We start from the raw sequence: 18555 nt of genomic DNA, 5'->3' as shown, positions 1-18555 counted from the left end.
GGGTGTGACTTGCACTGAATCTGTTCAAGCCTCTTCCAACATACATAACAGAGGAGTTCCTGGACCAGTCGAGCCGGTTTATCTGCAGGGCAAACAATAAGGATGTAACTATTGTAATTAGGACAAGGCGGGCGCAAAAATTAATGAGAGCAACTCTGTAGTTCGTGCGAGTGACTTCAAGGGCTTCTCTGCACACAGGACCGAATGCCTTCGAATTGACCACGGAAAGGACGGCAGGGAATCCAATGGTGGAGCAAAAGATATGGCTCGAATGTGCTTCTCCGCCAGAAAAATGTAAGTGTGATGTAAGAAATGAAAATCTGTCTTTAAAAACAATGAGGGCAAGTCAGGTTCAAGGAAAGGGGAAGCCTTCAAACACATGCAAAGAGAGGAAGCAAAATTTCGGTCTCATGTTCCTGAATGTTTAGTCTGAGTGTTGAGTTTATGAGGCAAGAGAGAATGAACTCTGAAAATGTAATTTAAAAAATGGATTGATCTGTTGCTGGGAGGAGGGAAGGGGTTTCCTGTACATTTAAATAGGGCAAGAGATTGAGGGGTGAAAATGCTTTTTTGCCATAGCAGATGTTTTTGGGTAGGAGGTTCTCTTCCCTGAGGAATTATCCCCCAGGAGGTTCACCTGCTGTGTGTGTGGGGGGGAGGGAGTGAGAAGTAACCATGAGGGCAAGAAACCGGAGTGTGAATGGGGTGTGTCCTTTACACAGAGCTCTGGCCAATTCTGGCTCTCTGAGGAGATACGGCAGCTGTTGTTCTCCACACAAAAAATGGATCTCGTTGGCACACTACGTTTTTTACATTAATACTGAAAACGTCTTCCGGGTGCCTCCCAGAATTTCATGAGGGAGTCAGCCCTGAGCTTCTGGAGAAAGCCAGTATGGTTTAGTGGTTGAAGTATTGGACTAGGATCTGGGGGACCAAGCAAGGTTTGAATCGCCTCTCTGCCATGGAAGCTTGCTGGGTGGCCTTGGGCCAGTCACACACTCTCAGCCTAACCTTCCTCATAGGGTTGTTGTGAGGATAAAACAGGAGAGGAGGACAATGTAAGCTGCTTTGGGTCCCCATTGGGGAGAAAAGCGGGGTATAGCTATGGGTTCAGCTAGGTGGGACCTGCTAATACGTGTGAGAAAACACCAGCAGCCCCTCTCTGTTGCCCCAAAGCACAGTGGAGGGTTCACAGTTTGGAGGGGAGACCCTCAAAGTGCCCCGATCTGGCAAAGATGCCTCTTTATGTATAAGCCAAAGTGGGGTATGAGCATGGACTGGAAGGGGGGAAAGCCTCCGCCCACCTCTGAAAGTGCATCTTCCCTGGGTAGGGTTGCCAGCTCCAGGTTGGGAAATACCTGGAGATTTTGGGATGGGGCCTGTGGAGGGCGGGGTTTGGAGAGAGGAGGGACTTCAATGTAGGGTTGCCAACCTCCAGGTACTAGCTGGAGATCTCCTACTATTACAACTGATCTCCAGCCGATAGAGATCAGTTCACCTGGAGAAAATGGCCGCTTTAGCAATTGGACTCTATGGCACTAAAGTCCCCCCTCCCCAAACCCCGCCCTCCTCAGGCTCCCCCCAAAAAACCTCCCGCCAGTGGCAAAGAGGGATCTGGCAACCCTACTTCAATGCCATAGAGTTCACATGAACACATGAAGCTACCTTGTACTGAATCAGACCTGTGGTCCATCAAAGTCAGTATTGTCTACTCAGACTGGCAGCAGCTCTCCAGGGTCTCAGGCACTCAGTTGCCAAAGCGGCCAGTTTTTCCAGGTGAATTGATCTCTGTTGCCTGGAGATTGTAATAGAGTTGTAATAGAGGAAGGGTCTTAGCTAGGGTTGCCAGGTACCTTACCTCCTCCAGCGGGAGGCTCTTCTTGTTAAGTGCGTGCGCGCATGCACGCTGATGCGCGCGAGTCACTTCTGGTTTAGAACCGGAAGTGCCGCATCACAAAGGGCCTTTACCTCTTAGTTTGAGTGGTAAAGCGGCCCTTTACCACTCAGACTAAGAGGTAAAAGGCCCCTCGCGAGGCGGAACATCCGGTTCTAAACCGGAAGTGACTCATGTGGTATGCACGTGTACATGCACATCTGCCAGGGGGTCGGTGGGCAGAGGGGGAAATTGCAGGGGGTTTGCCCGCCACCAGCGGGTGCCTGGCAACCCTAGTCTTAGCTCAGTGGTAGAGCATCTGCTTGGCATGCAGAAGGTCCCAGGTTCAACCCCCGCATCTCCAGTTAAAGGGACCAGGCAAGCAGGTGATGGGAAAGACCACTGCCTGAGACCCTGGAGAGCCATGGAGAGGGGCTGTGGCTCAGTGGCAGAGCCTCTGCTTGGCATGCAGAAGGCCCCAGGTTCAATCCCCAGTGGCATCTCCAGTTAAAGAGACCAGGCAAGTAGGTGATGTGAAAGACCTCTGCCTGAGACCCTGGAGAGCCACTGCTGGTCTGAGAAGACAATACTGACTTTGATGGACCCAGGGGTCTGGTTCACTATAAGGCAGCTTCATGTGTTCGTGTGTTCAAGATTCCACCACCTGGAGGTTGGTAACCCTATCCCTGGATAATAATGGGCCCACCAGCCCATTCTTAGGATAATTTACATAATTCCTCACATAACCATATCGCTGGGTTAGGGTTGCCAGGCAATTGCCCGCCACTCAAGTGCCCAGCTCAGAAGCAGGGATCATGTGTGCGCGCAGTTGCGATCATGTCATTTCCAGTTTACACCTGAAAGCGCTGCATTGCAATAGGCCTTTTACTACTCAAACCCCCCAGTTTGAGTGGTAAAAGGCCCGTTTCGATGTGGCGCTTCCGGGTTTAAACCAGAAGTGATGTGATTGCGTTGGCAAGGCTGCATGCACACAATCCCTGCCTCAGCTCCGCCCCAAAAACCTCTTGCTGGAGCAGAGGGGGGCCTGGCAACCCTAGGCCGGGGCAATAAGTACAATCACCTAAAAAGGTAGATTAGCGACTGCTGGGTAGTTGTTTGCGTGAATAGATATTTATTTGGTTAAATTTATATTTGGTTAAATTAAAAATTTGGTTAAATTTATTTGGTTAAATTTAAATATAAATTTATATTTATATTTCCCTCAAAAGTGTATATCGGGATACATACAAAGAATGCATAATGCATAGCTTACATATTGACTAAAATGCCTTGTCATTTAAGCTGGGTGTTGCATTTTATCAAAGTCAGTAGGTAACTCAGAGCCACCCAATGTGTTCTGAGAGTTTGGTGTTTTGAGCTCTCCACAATTTTTAAACATTTAATTCTTAGCTGTTTTTTGTGTTCCTGAGAGCTGAGTCTGAAAAACCATTGGGAGCTATATGCACAAAACTAGATAATGTTTACTTCATTTATACCCCACCTTTCTTCCCAATGAGGCCCCAAAGAGGCTTACATAATTATCCTCTCCTTCATTTTATCCTCACAACAACCTTAAGAGGTAGACTGGTTAGCACTTAGTGAACCAAAAGCCATAAGCATGAATGCCCAGGCTGGGTCAAGCCAATCTTCCTCCTCTTGGGTTCAACCATTTGACTCCAACGGCAGCCAGGCAGATGTAAGATGGTTTTTGCCTTCCCGTCTCCTTTGTCCCCACCATATCAGGGATGGCAGCCCTCCAAGTGGGACCTGAGGATCCCCTGGAATTACTACAGAGATCAGTTCCCCTGGAGAAAATGGAAGTTTTGGAGGGTGGATTCTGAGGTGTTATACCCCACTGGGTCTCTGTCCTCCCGAAGTTCCACCCCCAGATATCCAGGGGTTTCCCAACCTGGATCTAGCAATCCTAACCCCCATCCACTGCCAGTGGCCAGGGGGACCTGGCAACCTGACACCATATGGTATTTGCAGGTATTTATTATTTATTTATTTGCTTCATTTCTACCCTGTCTTTCTTCCCAATGGAGACCGAAAGCAGCTTACCTCGATCTCCTCTCCTCCATTTTATTCTCACAACAACCCTTTGAGGTAGGTTAGACTGAGCACGTGTGACTACCCCAAGGTCACTCAGCAAGCTTCCATGGCAGAGTGCGAATTCAAGCCTGGGTTTCCCAGATCCTACTACGACACTTTAACCACTATACCACACTGTCACACCACACGGTCTCTTTAGAATATTCTGCCTCCAGAGATAGAAATTCCACTAAAATATCACTGCTGTTTTCTTCTGATAGACCTCCCCGCTATGAATTGATATAACTTTTTTCAGACAGTGTAGCCAATGATCAACACCCCTACAAAACCTTGGGGGTAGTCTGACATGGCTTTTTAAACCAGTCCTAGTCTAGACTGCTGCCAAGCTGCTTACAGCTTCCAAAAATGTTTAGGAAGACCAGCCGTGGTGTTGCAAACGCACAACAGAGCACACCCACACGCTGCCGATCCAGATTGGCGTCTCAGTCACCACAAATCCCCAGCCAAGGTCAAAAGAGCCTGAGAAAACGTCCTTCCCTTTCCCCCTCTGCACCGCTGTGCCCCAGAATTTCTCCCACTGGTCTTGAATATTGTTTGATGCCAGTACAAATATTATCCTATTCCTTCTGACCTGGTTGTATGCCTCACACCTCCTATATAGTGGGAGGATTTGAAAGAAGCCTAGTTATCATTGTAGACTTTTGAATGCTCCTTACGTCCAACTCGATTACAAGTCTAGAATATCTACTTAGGAGATTTTCTGCTTTATGAGATATTTGTGGATACATTTGCAAACAATGATTATCTGATGTCTGTTGTGTTCATCAGAGGCTTTTAGCTTGACAATATTTACTGCACCACTGAGGAAGGCAGTTGTCCTAACGTGCTTGGTGTTTTGTTTATTTCATGATATTCTTTGACCAACTGAATGTGTGTTACATGGTGACTGCTCTGTTTGAATTAGTTTAATGATTTGTGTACAGTAGAACAATTTTTTATCGTTTGCGTAGTGTAGTGGTTATTATTTTATTGTAGTTAATGGATGATTGAAGCTCATTTTTAGTTTAGTTTTTCGTTTGCATATATTTTGGAGGCCTGTTTGCTTAACCCTTTTGGCTATCTGATCTGTTTTTGGGTTGAGTCCCCACCCCCCATCTGTTTTTGATCAGATTGTGACTCAAGACGCTTCAGGCTGCAGGTGAACATTCATATCACATTGCCATTCTAAACTGGTTGTTATCCATTGTTGGTGCGATTCCAAGTAAAGCAACATTGGAATGGGGGGGTTCCATACAGCGTATTTAAATCCATTTATGAGCGGTGTCTGAAGCGCTCTGGCCATTTCAAACCGCGCCGCTTTCCCCCGGCCCTTTTTCGTGGCACATTCTTTTTCTTGTTTTTTAAACATTCCAACTTTTGCACTATAGCGCTAGACCAATATAGCAATTCAGTGCTATATTGCCAGCATTCAGGTGCTTGCTGAATGCTGGCAATACAGCACTGAGTTGCTATATTGGTCTAGCGCTATAGCGTAAATGTCAGAACGTTAAAATAGGTTGATAAAGAACATGCTGCGAAAAAAGCGGGAAAAGAGCGGCACTTTTGGAAGCGCCTTAGACATTTCAAACACCATATTACAGTGATTCAGAAATGCAAAGGAGACCTGGAACCGCAAGAAAGCTATTTAAAAAAAGAGGTTCAGCCCTGCTTTGTAAAGGGGACACAAGTGGCCTTTTATGAAAAAGGTTTAAAAAACCCAGTTAGCAGCCAGGAGCCAAAATGGTTGTGTCTGAAAAGACACACACACAAACTTTAACAACTGGCTGCTAAAATGGGTTATAAAGGCTTTTGAAAGGGCCAGAATGTTTCTATGTGTAAAAACAGTAGCACGCCCACAAAAAACCTTTCCAAGTAGAAACCTAGCATAGCATAGAGTGGCCTGAGCTAACACCTTTCTCCCCAAGGTGCTAGAGGTTTTTTATAAAAGGTAGAAAGGCTCCCCCCCCCCCGCCCGCCGCCTTTACATGGAGAAACATGGCTTCTCCTCAAGTACAGCCTGAGGTGGAATAATCCGTTTCCCACCTCAGGATTCTGCCACTCCGTCCTGCCTCAATGTTGTAACCACATGTCTAAGCTAGAGATACCATCGGGCAGAGGAAAGCTGCTGTAGGCACCACAGGAGTCCTGACATTTCATCAACACAGCCTTTTTCACTGCGAAAGGCGCCCCGGCCCCTCCATGCTTGCCCACAGGTCAGGGGGGCATGCCAGCAGTATGGGAGCTCTGGATCATCCAAGGGACCTTTCTGGGGACAAAGCAGTGCACTCTTTTTGCCAAGTTGTGTGTGTGTGTGAAGTGCTATCAAGTCACGGCTGACTTATGGTGACCCCAGCAAGGGGCTTTCAAGGCAAGTTGGAAGCAGAGGTAGTTTGCCATTGCCTTCCTCTGCAGAGCCTCCCTTGGTGGTCTCTCTTCCATCTGGCGAGATAGGGTGTACCATGCCGCCTTCCCTCCCTCCTGCCAGCTCAGGTAGAACCATATCCAGTGGTCAGTGGCAGTTGAAGCACTGGGAAAGAAGTACGGTTGCCAGCCTCCAGGTGGGGCCTGGAGATCTCACAGCATTACCTAGGGCTGCCAACTCCGGGTTGGGAAATTCCTGCAGATTTTTGGGATAGGGTCTGAGGAGGAAAGGGTTTGGGGAGGAGAGGAACCTCAGCAGGGTATAATACCATATAACCCACCCTCCAAAACAGCCATATTCTCCAGGGGAACTGATCTGTGCAGTCTGGAGATCAGTTGTAATTCTGGGAGAACGCCACACCCCATCTAGATAAATCTAGATTTATCACTGGTCTCTAGACTACAGAGATCAGTTCCCCTGAAGGAAAAAGCAGCTTAGGGCTGGAGGGTGGGGTCTATGTAATTACACCCTCAGTAAGCTCCCTCCTAAACCCTGCCCCCCCCCTGCTCCACGCCCCCCCCCCCGCCAGTATCCATGAATTTTCCGAACCAGAGCTGGCAACCCTAGAGCCAAGATAGCTCTGATTCCCACACCCCGGATCCATTTCATGGTGCTGTAGTAGAATGGAACAGACAAACTGGCATTTTTATATGTGGAAGATATAAATTATGAGCCTTCCCGTTAGACATGGTTTTTATTGCCCGTTTTGGCTCTCACATTGCTTGGAACAACAGTTCTTTTGTTTTAAATGCTCATATTGTTTGAAGCAAACATGTAGTTAGGCTATATTATCGCTCAGATGGGCAATTTTAGCTTATGCTGATTTGAATTCTTCCAGGAAGAGACGGGGCGTTTTGTGCTGATGATATGCTTCATCCCCGATCTGTACTTTAAAGTTTGCTTTATAACTCCACTGCAATCTTTTCATTTATTGCCTGCATTTTTAATACGGGTGTGTTGTGATAAAATTCCATTAATGAGATGGGCCATCTCTGAAGCCTTTTGTCAGGGCTAGGAATCCGGCAAGAAATACTGCAGGGGAGATGAATGAGCTGCCAATATGAGCACAACCTCTTTCCAGTAAGCGGACAGGCTGCTGTTCATTTTACAGCCCCGTAAGGAGGGCAAGAAGCTTTACAGGCTGATGTAATGGCGAGCTCTGGCATGGCTCTTTGCTAAGCCATGACTCATCTGGTTGCGCTATGCACATTCAACCTCTCACGCTGAACACCGCGCAAGTTTTGGGCAGGATAATTGCTACCTCGAGTAAGCAAGGGAACAGATGGATCATCACACTGTTGACCTTGAAACTGAGGGGTGCATCCAGCTCTCTTGGGCTGGCCGTGCGTTATAGGCACGATCCAGCCACGATGAAGGTTTTTTCAGCCCCGTTAATTTCAACAGGAGTGATTTTAGTAGGAGAGATTAACTTTTCCTTTCCTCTTTGGAGTAATTGTGTCTGCTGAGGTTTGACTTTGGTTTTCTGTTGGGAGTTCTTGGAGATTTGGGGGTGGACCTGGGGAGGGCAAGATTTGAGGAGAGGAAGGACCTTAGCAAGGTATAATGCTACAGAGTCCACCCTCCAAAGCAGCCATTTTCTCCAGGGGAACTGATCTCTGCAGTCTGGAGATGAGCTGTAATTCCAGGGGATCCCCAGGCCACACTTGGAGGTTGGCAAACCTAGTGTGTGTGTCAATACCTATGTGGCTTTATAGGAAACTGGGAGGTGACCCAGGAAAATGAGCTTGGTTCCCTGCTCCATCTGCCTGCAAACTGGGGAGGAGGAGAATCTGTGTGCTGGTCCTTCCCAGAGTTGCCAACCTCCAGGTGGGGCCTGGAGAGCTCCTGAAATCACAATTGATTTCCAGACTACAAAGATCTGTTCTCCTGGAGAAAAGGTTGCTTTGGAGGGTGGACTCTAGGGCATCACATCCCTGCTGAGGTCCCTCCCCTCCCTAAATTCTACCCTCCCCAGGCTCCGCCCCCAAATCTCCAGGAGTGTCCCAACCCAGAGTTGGCAACCCTAGTCCATCCCCTCCATTTATGAGGCCTGGGATGGGGAAAGGGACCATTCAGTGAGGCCCTGGACTGGCGGCGAATTCTTTCTCGTACTAGCCATATTTAGTAAAATGCTATCTATCAGCTGTTTGTTTGTTTTTTATCTCAGCTTTCCTCCAAGGACTCAAGAAGGCATATATGATTCTCCCTTCTCCATTTATCCACACAAAAGCCATGTGGGGTAAGTTAGGCTGAGGAAGAGTGACTGGCTCTAGGTTATACATACTGTTCCTCTACTTAAAGACCGATGGATTCACATTCTAGCTGTATCTGAAGAAGTGAGCTGTGGCTCACGAAAGCTCATACCCTACCAGAAAATATTTTTGTTAGTCTTTAAGGTGCTACTGGACTCTTGCTTTTTTTGACTATTGCAAACAGACTAACACGGCTACCCACTGTGAATTAGGTTATACCCGGTGAGCTTCATGGTGGAGTGAGGATTTGAAACCGGCTCTCCCCCAGTCTTATGACTACACCACGTCCTGTTCCTCTGCGACAGCCCCTTGGCCAATGCTCATTTCATTGGGGCTCCAGCGGGAGAACAACTCCCCTGTAACCTCTGCTCAGGAACATGCTTGATGGGGAGCTGTGTTTGAGTGCTTCCCCACCCCCGCCACTGCCCCCCTCTGTTTACTCAGAGAATGTACTGACAGGTAGCTCAAGACACCTGCCTCTTCACAGCACCCACTTCTCTTCCTACATGGGGTGGGGGATCTCCAGGATAACTCCCAGAAAAAGAAGAGTTGGTTTTTATATGCTGACTTTCTCTACCACTTAAGGGAGACTCAAACCGGCTTACAATCACCTTCCCTTCCCCACAACAGACACCCTGTGAGGTAGGTGGGGCCTAGAGAGTGTGACTAGCCCAAGGTCACTCAGTCAGATCACAGCCTCCAAAACAGCATTTTAAAAACACACCTCATAACTCAGCTTCTGTTTTGCAGCGCAAACTGAGCCAAATATAAGTTTCCACGTTTCCCCTTTCATATATCATTTTTACTAAGCAAAAGCTGTTATCGTGATCCCATTCATCACAAACCAGAAAAGAAGCATGACTATCCCAGTCCAACATAGTGAGATTCAGAGGCCTAAGGTCACCGTTGGAGCAGAGGACTAAATGAGGATTTGCACCATGGCGAGAGTTGCCAATTCCTGGCTGGGAAATTCCTGGAGATTTGGCAGTGGAGCCTGGGGCGGGCCCAGTCTGGGGAAGGGAGGAAGATCAGCAGAGATGCCCAGCCCCTGAAACTGCCATTTCCTCCAGGGGAATGGATTTCTGTCTGGAGATCAGTAGTAATTCCAGGGATCTCCAGGCCCCACCTGTTTTGGTGATCCTCAGCAGTGCCGTGGGCCACACTGGTTGCCACCTGTTAGAAAGGGCCACTGTAATTAGCATGTCGGGCTGCTGACTCTGGGATGAGAAATTCCTGGAGACTTGAGAGTGGAACCTGGGGAAGGCAGAATTTGGGAAGGGACCTCAGGTGGGTATAATGCCACAGAATCCACTCTCCAAAGCAGCTGTTTTCTCCAGGGGAGTTGATCTTTGTCATTTGGAAATCAGTTGTAATTCCAGGAGATCTCCAGGTCTCACATGAACACATGAACACATGAAGCTGCCTTCTACTGAACCAGACCCTTGGTCCATCAAGTCAGTATTGTCTACTCAGACTGGCAGCGGCTCTCCAGGGTCTCAGGCAGAGCTCTTTCACATCACCTACTTGCCTGGTCCCTTTAACTGGAGAGGATTGAACCTGGGACCTTCTGCATGCCAAGCAGAGGCTCCACCACTGAGCCACGGCCCCTTTGGCTCCCATCAGCTCTCAGGAATCAGGCCAGAGGAATCTGGACAGGAAGTGGCCTGGATGTGGGGGGAGGGGAGAGAGGGGAGGGACAGAGAGACCCTGCAGGATTCAGCAGGATGCCAGGGGCTGCCTGTGAAGTCTGGGCAACTCAGCTGGGCTGGTCCCGGCAGTCCAAGCCCAGAGCAAGAGGGCCCAGGGCATCACGCTGAACCACAACACTCACGGGGAGGGGGGAGCCTTCCGCACACCCCTAGCGATGGTGCCACTCATCGTCTGTGAGTCGGGAACATGTCTCGGAAGAGAGGGCCCGCCCACCACAAGCACAAAGATGGGGAGGTTGGTAACCTTAAAGATCTGGGGAGATGTGGGTTCCCATCCCCACACCTCCCCTGAAGCTTGCTGGCCTGGGCCAGTCCCAAACTCAGCATCATCTGCCTCACGAGGTTTTGAGAGGATAAAATGGGGAAGGAAGAACGATATTTGGATGCTGAGAATTTTTTGGAAGAAGAATGGGGTAAAAAGGTGGCTGGTAAGCACACGTTTTATTCTAGTGAACAGCATCTCAGCATGAGTTGAGACAACCTCAGGATTCTTTCCTCCTTAATGATTCTGAAGTTTCTGTTTATGGATATTCTTAGGGAAAGGGTGATGAATAATATCCATAAACTTCAGAACATCTTTATTAATTATTAAACATATGTAACTATCCAAAAACGTCTTCTGGGGTGTGTTTTGCTCTCTTTCCCCATCCAGAGATAGCATGGGGGCAGGATGTACTTGCTACATGTAAACCCTGAGCTTCAGTGGAGACCAAATGTTTCTTTCTAAGTGGCTCGAGGCTGGGTGGATGCTATCCAGGGGTCAGCAGTTCAGAGCACAGAATGAGGCTGAAAGATAAACTAGCATCCAAAAGATAATCAACTCAGCATAACACTGAGCTCCCATGGAGAATGAGAGGGCGTCCTCTAAGGCTGTTTACATGACTCCAGATCCCTCTCTGAGGCTGCTATTCTACGTGCACTTCCCTGGGAGTAAGCCATGTAAATAAAATGGGACTTACTTCTGAGTAGGCCTGCTTAGGATTGCTCCCTGAGTGTCTGGAACAGCCTTTTGAAATGCATCTGCAGGAGTTCTGAGTTTAAACTTTGGTTCCTAATACCTACACCTCGCCCTTTGCTCTGCAGTTGTTTACTATATATTTCAATACTGAAGGCTGGACTGATTCCACTGGAAAGCATGACATTTGAGGCAAGGGGGGAGGAACGGGGCATCTGGCCCGTACAAGAGATAGAGGAAAGGAGGCAGGGAGGGGGTTTAGTGAAGAAAGGAGAATAGTTTTTTGGCAACTTGACTGCTGAGGGAATTGATGGATTTTCTGATACTGCAAACCTAATTCAGATTTAGATTTCATAAGTACCTAAGAAGAGCCCTGCTGGTAGGGTTGCCAGCTCCGGGTTGGGAGATACCTGGAGATTTTTGGGATAGAGCCTGAGGAGTGCGGGGTTTGGGGAGGGGAGGGACTTCAATGCCACAGAGTCCAATTTCCAGAGCAGCCATTTTCTCCAGGGGAACTGATCTCTATCGGCTGGAGATCAGTTATAACAGCAGGAGATCTCCAGCTAGTTCCTAGAGGTTGGAACCTTATAGCTTATGTTCCACATAGTTGCTTTCTTCATCCCTATGGGAGAATGGAATGAATTTGGAAGCTAATATGTACATACACATATATTTGAATTAAACGGGACTGAGGAAGAATAAGAAACGATCATCTCCCTTGCCATCCTTACAAGAAGACTTCTTTCCAGTTCACAATTCTGTTGGACTTTTGATACTCTGTACCCTTATGGGACTAATTGTATACCATTGTATATAGTATTTGTCTTTATTGTTGTATGTTATTTAGTGCACCTATTACACCTTGTTATACACTTGCTGTGTTAGAATATACTAGCCTTTTCTGTACTTATTTCCTTACCGTAGGTATTAGTACAGAGGTGTTTATTTTGGTTGCTCAAGTTCCTGGAGGTTGGCAACCCTATCTGCAGGATCAGAGCAGTGGTCCGTCTGGTCCAGCTTCCTGCCTCATGCAGTAGCCAACCAGATCCTCTGGAGGCCCAACAACAGGGCATAGAGGCAGGACGCTTCCCCTGATGTTGCCTCCTGGCACTGCCTCTGAATGTGGAGGTTCCCTTTAGCCTAGTCACCATGGCTAGTAGCCTCTGATAGGTAGGGTTGCCAACTGCCAGGTAATAGCTGGAGATCTCTTGCTATTATAGCTGATCTCCAGCTGATAGACATCAGTTCACCTGGAGCAAATGGCCACTTTGGCCATTGCACTCTATGGCATTGAAGTCCGTCCCCTCCTCAAACCCCACCCTCCTCAGGCTCCGCCCCAAAAACCTCCCACCGGTTGCAAAAAGGGACCTGGCAACCCTACTGACAGGCCTCTATTTCAGTATTAATGTCAATAGGATATAATGATTCTGTTTTTCTTCCTTGTGATGTGCATACTCGTTTCCTACTATCTTCTCATTGTCAAACTCATTTTGGTGATTTTGGAGGTGGAGCATGAGAAGGGTTTAGGGAGGGGGAGGGACTTCAATGGGTTATAATGCCATACTAAAACCAATTGAGTCAATTTATAGATACTGGGAACCAATAAATAAAAGGGCACTGGTGTTAGTTGGTGTTAGCTGTGGTTCTTATCTGTTGTCTGGAAGAGTGTATTATTATAGTGTTTAAACTGAAGAGTTTTAATTTTATAGCCATGTTTTAGTTATATCGTTGTTTGTGAGACCCTTCTGAGCGAGATGGAGTACATGTATGCACTCTTGTTATTATTATCATGCCAATAAAGGTGACTGCAACTGAAACTGAACTGTCATGCCATATAGTCCACCTTCCAAAGTGGCCATTTTCTCCAACTGAACTGATTTCTATTGCCTGGAGATCAGTTGTAATCCCAGAAGATTTCCAGCCACCACCTGGAGGTTGGCAACCAAACCTTGGGCCCAGTCGCGTACTCTCAGTCTAACCTACCTCACAGGGTTGTTTGAGGTTAAAATGGAGGAAAAGACAATAATGTACGCTGCTTGAAATTCCCATTGTGAAGACAGGTAGGTATAAATGAAGTAAATAAAGAAAATAAAAGTTAGCCTCTCAGGCAATAAATATTTTCCACATATTTCACCCAGCAAAACATGCTTAAGAAAAATACTCCAAACTGAGGCAACAAATAAACAGTTTGAACAGATGTCTGCACAGATGGCACAGTTGACTTCTATGATGACAAATCTTGGTCAAGCATCCCAAGCTATTAATCAGAAGTTGGATGTGGTCACTGGAGACTTGAAAGAAGTAAAAACTCAAATGATTGTTATGAAGACAGATATGCAAGCGATGGATGTATCAATTAAGAAAGTGATGGATGAGCACAAGGACACAAAGAAAAAATTAACAAGCCAAGAAAAACAGATTGAAACAATACAAGCGGATCAGATGGCGGCAAAAAATCAAATGGCAATGATGGAGATGAGAGTGAAAGAGACCAACCTTCGTATACGCAATTTTCCAGATATGATGGGAGATAATAAAGAATCTGCAATACCAAATTTGGCCTACTTATTTCAGATAGATGAACAAGAATTAAAACAAGCCATTAATAGAATATACAGGATACCACTACCTGCTAGAATGAGAAGATCTAAGCCAAGAGATTTGATGATAGTGTTCTATGACACCAGAGTTAAAGACAAGATTATGAAGATTCATTATGAAAATCCAGTGTCAGCAGGAGACTCCTCTCTTATACTACTGAAGGATATTCCAAGGCATCTACTTTCACAGAGGAATAACTACAAAGACTTTGTGTCTATACTGAAAGCTAATGGCATCAAATATCGTTGGATTATGCCACAAGGTTTGGCTTTCACCTATAAGGAAGTGAAAACAACAATTCTATCCCAAGCAGATGTGGGGAAATTTTTGAGAAAATATAAAATGGACCTTAAAGAATTACCTGGAGAGAAGGAGGAAGAAGAAGAGGAAGAAGAAGAGGTACAGGGTGCAGAAGGTGGTACTAAACTATAGACTTTTTATTTTGCTAAAAAATACTACATTATGGCAAAAGCAATTTCTTGGAATGTAAATGGACTGAATGAGAAAACTAAAAGGGCCAGAATCTTCAAATATCTTCAAATATCTACAGAAATATAAATACTCCCTAATTTGCCTACAAGAAACCCATATAGCTTCAAAGCATAAAAAATACTTGGAGAAACAGGTGCTTGGACAAGCATTTATTGCTTCTGCTAAAACTAAAACAAAGGGAGTGGTAATCTATGCCCACCCCAGTCTCTGTCCAGAACTAGTAAATAAAGACAATGAAGGAAGAATTGTAATTATCAGAACTAAAATATTGGGACAAAGGACAATAGTGGTTGGAATCTATGCACCCAATGAAGGGAAAAAATCCTTCTATGAAAAATTACATGACCTGATAACCCAGTACGCACAAGACCAAATTTTATTGATGGGCGACTTCAATGGAATTATTCTCCCATCTCTAGACAAAAAATCAAAAGCAAAAGATATCAATGATGGATGCTTGCCTAAAACTTTCTTTGCCATGGCTTCAGAATTAGAATTACAAGACATTTGGAGAACAATGAATACAACAGCTAAAGAATATACCTTTTATTCAGCAAGACACGATTCACACTCCAGAATCGATATGATATGGGCCAGTAAATCAATTTTCACGCAACTACGTAAAATTCATATTTTACCTAGAACTTTTTCTGATCACAATCCTGTTACCTTTGATTGGAACAATAAACAAGCATTTAGATGGCGAATGAACGATAAACTTTTAAAAGACAACAAGATACAAAAGGAATTACAGGTTTTAATGAAAGACTTTTTTGAAATTAACCTTAATGGGGAAACTTCTTTAAATACAGTTTGGGACGCATTCAAAGCTGTTCTGAGAGGTTTTATGATACAGAAACACTCGGCCTGGAAGAAGACTCAATTGCAATTTACAAACAACATACTTTGGAATTTACAAAATTTGGAGCAGAAATTGGTAATGGTAACACAGGAAGAAGAGAGAAGAGAAATTCAAATACAGATTTCTGCATCTAAACACCAATTAAATTTGGTAATAATGGAGGAAATGAATAAAAATCTGAAACTTGCTAAACAAAAGTATTTTGAATATGCAAATAAACCAGGAAAATTTTTAGCAACACAACTGAAGGACTCATTTCAAAAGAAGATTATAACAAAAATCCAAACTGCTAAAGGACCAGTTTATTCAACTTCAGAAATTCAGAAAGAATTTGTTTCATTTTACTCTGTTATATCAGAAAGAAAATACTCCAAAACAGAAAATAGATAAATTTCTAAACTCAATACAGATGAAAGCTTTGTCAATGACCCAGAGAGAATGTATTGAAGCTCCAGTAACAAGGGAAGAAATACAAGAAGCAATACTGAGACAAAAAACGGATAAAACACCTGGACCAGATGGAATTACTGCACTATTTTATAGAACATTTAGTGACAATTTAGTTGGATTTTTTGGTTCACTCTACAATGCAATTTTGGACGAGGGAACATCCCCGGAGACTTGGTCACACGCATTTATATCACTGATACCCAAAGAAGGAAGAGATCCAGAAAAAACATCTAATTACAGACCTATATCGCTCTTAAATGTGGATTACAAAATTTTTGCTTCGGTCTTGGCATGTAGGATAAAGCAATTTATTAAGGATCTTATACATGAGGACCAAGCAGGTTTTATACCAGGAAGGCAAATAAAAGACAATGTAAGAATTTTACTAGATTCACTGGAATATTATGACCATAATATTCAACAAACTGCGGCTTTTGTATTTTTGGATGCAGAAAAAGCCTTTGATATGGTCTCTTGGAACTTTTTGAAACGGATTTTGGATAAATTGAATTTTGGAGATCGTTTTCAGAAAGGTATATCGGCTATTTATACCTCCCAACAAGCTAAAATTTTGGTTAATGAATCAATGTCAGATAACTGCCAAATCACGAAAGGGACTAGACAGGGATGTCCCTTGTCTCCACTTTTATTTTTGTTGGTGTTGGAACCGCTATGTGTGAAACTAAGAAGTATGGAGGACATCCGCGGGCTAAGAATTAAAAAACATGAATTTAAGTTGAGAGCATTCGCGGATGACCTACTGCTAATTTTGGAAAACCCAACACAGTCAATGAATATACTTCAGGAGACTTTGGATGATTTTGGAAAAGTATCAGGCTTTAAAGTGAATCAAGAAAAAACAAAGATAATATTTAAAAATTTATCGGAAATACAACAACAGGAATTTATATCATATACTGGCTGGGAGAAAGCTAACAAAGTTAAATACCTGGGAATTTGGATCACTGCAAAGAATAAAGATCTGTTAACCAACAATTACCTCAAGTTATGGGGTAAGATTAAAACTGATATGATTATATGGTCAAACAAAAAATTGTCATTAATGGGACGTATCTCAACGATCCAAATGAATGTCTTACCGAGGATGCTCTTCTTATTCCAAAATTTACCAATAATATCACAAACAAAATATTTTGAAACTTGGAGGAAAGACATCTCAAACTTCATCTGGCAAGGAAAAAAACCAAGGACTGCTTATAAATACTTGGTGGATCTAAAAACTAGAGGAGGTTTAGCACTGCCTAACTTTCAACTCTATGCTGAAGCGGTAGCTTTAGTATGGCTAAAAGACTGGATGAATTTGTCAAATGTACGTTTGCTAGACTTGGAAGGTTATAATAACTTAAGTGGATGGCATGGTTATTTGTGGTATGATAAAATTAAATTACAAGCAACATTCCGTAATCATATAATCAAGTCCTCTCTACTTCGTATTTGGATGAGATATAAACACATTTTGGAACCAGAAACACCGATGTGGATATCGCCCCAAGAAATGCTAACTTTGCGCCCACTTAGACCAGACAAATTTATTACTTATCAAGATTTAATTAATTGGGAAGGAAAGAAATGCTCACTAAAAGACTTTCAACTGCTTAAGGATGATTTACAATGGCTTCAATATTACCAAATCAAATCAGTTTTTGTACAAGATGCAAAAAAAGGTTTCTCTAAAGAAAAATCTCCTTTTCAAAGGATTCTACTAGACAATAATACAAAGCTGATTTCTAAAATGTATAATCTCCTTTTAACAATATACTGTGAGCAGGACACGATTAAACCAACTATGATCGATTGGGCTCAAAATGTGGGACATGATATTGTTTTAAATAAATGGGAAAGATTATGGTCTAAAGATTTAAAAGGAATAAAAGCACAGTCAGTGCGAGAAAACATCTATAAAATGATGTATAGATGGTATCTAACACCCAAGAAAATTGCAAAGATTTATAAAACGATGTCCCCTACTTGTTGGAAATGTAACAAAGAAATTGGTTCCTTTTATCACATGTGGTGGACCTGTGACAAAGCCAAAGACTTCTGGGACATGATTTATAACGAACTGAGATTAATACTACAAAAGAACATATCCAAAACACCAGAAATGATGTTATTGAGTATGATTCCTGACGACTTAGCAACACAAAGAACCTTTTTGATATATGCCACAACAGCTGCGAGACTGCTTTATGCAGCGAAATGGAAAGGGCTAGAAACTCCAGAGAAAAAAGACTGGATTGTTAAAATGTTTGAAGTGGCAGAAATGGCAAAACTCACAGCTATTCTAAATGAAGAAAATGACGTTCGGTTTTTGGGGGAATGGGGGGCGTGGATGCATTATTGTGAATATGAGTTAAAATTGGGAAGAATGGAAGAATATTTTCTAATCTGATCCAGAGGATTATTTTTGATTTTTTTTTTATATTGAATAAGCATAATTATATTTACTAACAGATTATGGTTTTTTATATATGGTATCGATATTTTATCAAGATTAGATTACCTATGACGGGAGGAACTTTTTATTAAGAGGCAGATAGAGGTGATGGGGAAGTCAAAAAATTTTCCATTTCTTTTTTTCTTTTTTCTTTTCTCTTTTTTATTATATGATATGGAATTATAACAACTTTAGGTTAGAATTGAAATTCGATATTGTTATAGATGTTGTTTAATGCAATGGAAAATTTCTATCATAAAACCCAATAAAATTTATATAAAAAAAAAAAGAAAAATACTCCAAAACCTGCAATATCATATTGCAGCACTAGAGGGTAGAAATACTCTGTGAAACTCAGAATTTCCACTGATTATGAGTAGCAATAAAACA

At 43.7% G+C, this 18555-nt stretch overlaps 1 protein-coding gene across 1 annotated transcript in view; it reads left to right on the top strand.

Moving 5' to 3' along the window:
• The first annotated feature begins 221 nt into the window (after positions 1-221).
• The window catches only part of PTPN3 (protein tyrosine phosphatase non-receptor type 3), a 164296-nt gene continuing 145962 nt past the window's right edge, over positions 222-18555 (top strand). Inside the window, exon 1 of the mRNA XM_056857321.1 lies at positions 222-294. Within this exon, the coding sequence (XP_056713299.1) occupies positions 246-294 (49 nt within the window). The 5' untranslated portion in view covers positions 222-245. The remainder of the gene's footprint in view (positions 295-18555) is intronic.

The sequence above is a fragment of the Euleptes europaea genome, chromosome 11 (assembly GCF_029931775.1).
Source record: "Euleptes europaea isolate rEulEur1 chromosome 11, rEulEur1.hap1, whole genome shotgun sequence".
Taxonomy (NCBI): domain Eukaryota; kingdom Metazoa; phylum Chordata; class Lepidosauria; order Squamata; family Sphaerodactylidae; genus Euleptes; species Euleptes europaea.
The sequence above is the reverse complement of the archived record's forward strand: the minus strand, read 5'-3'. Positions and strand labels throughout refer to the sequence as shown.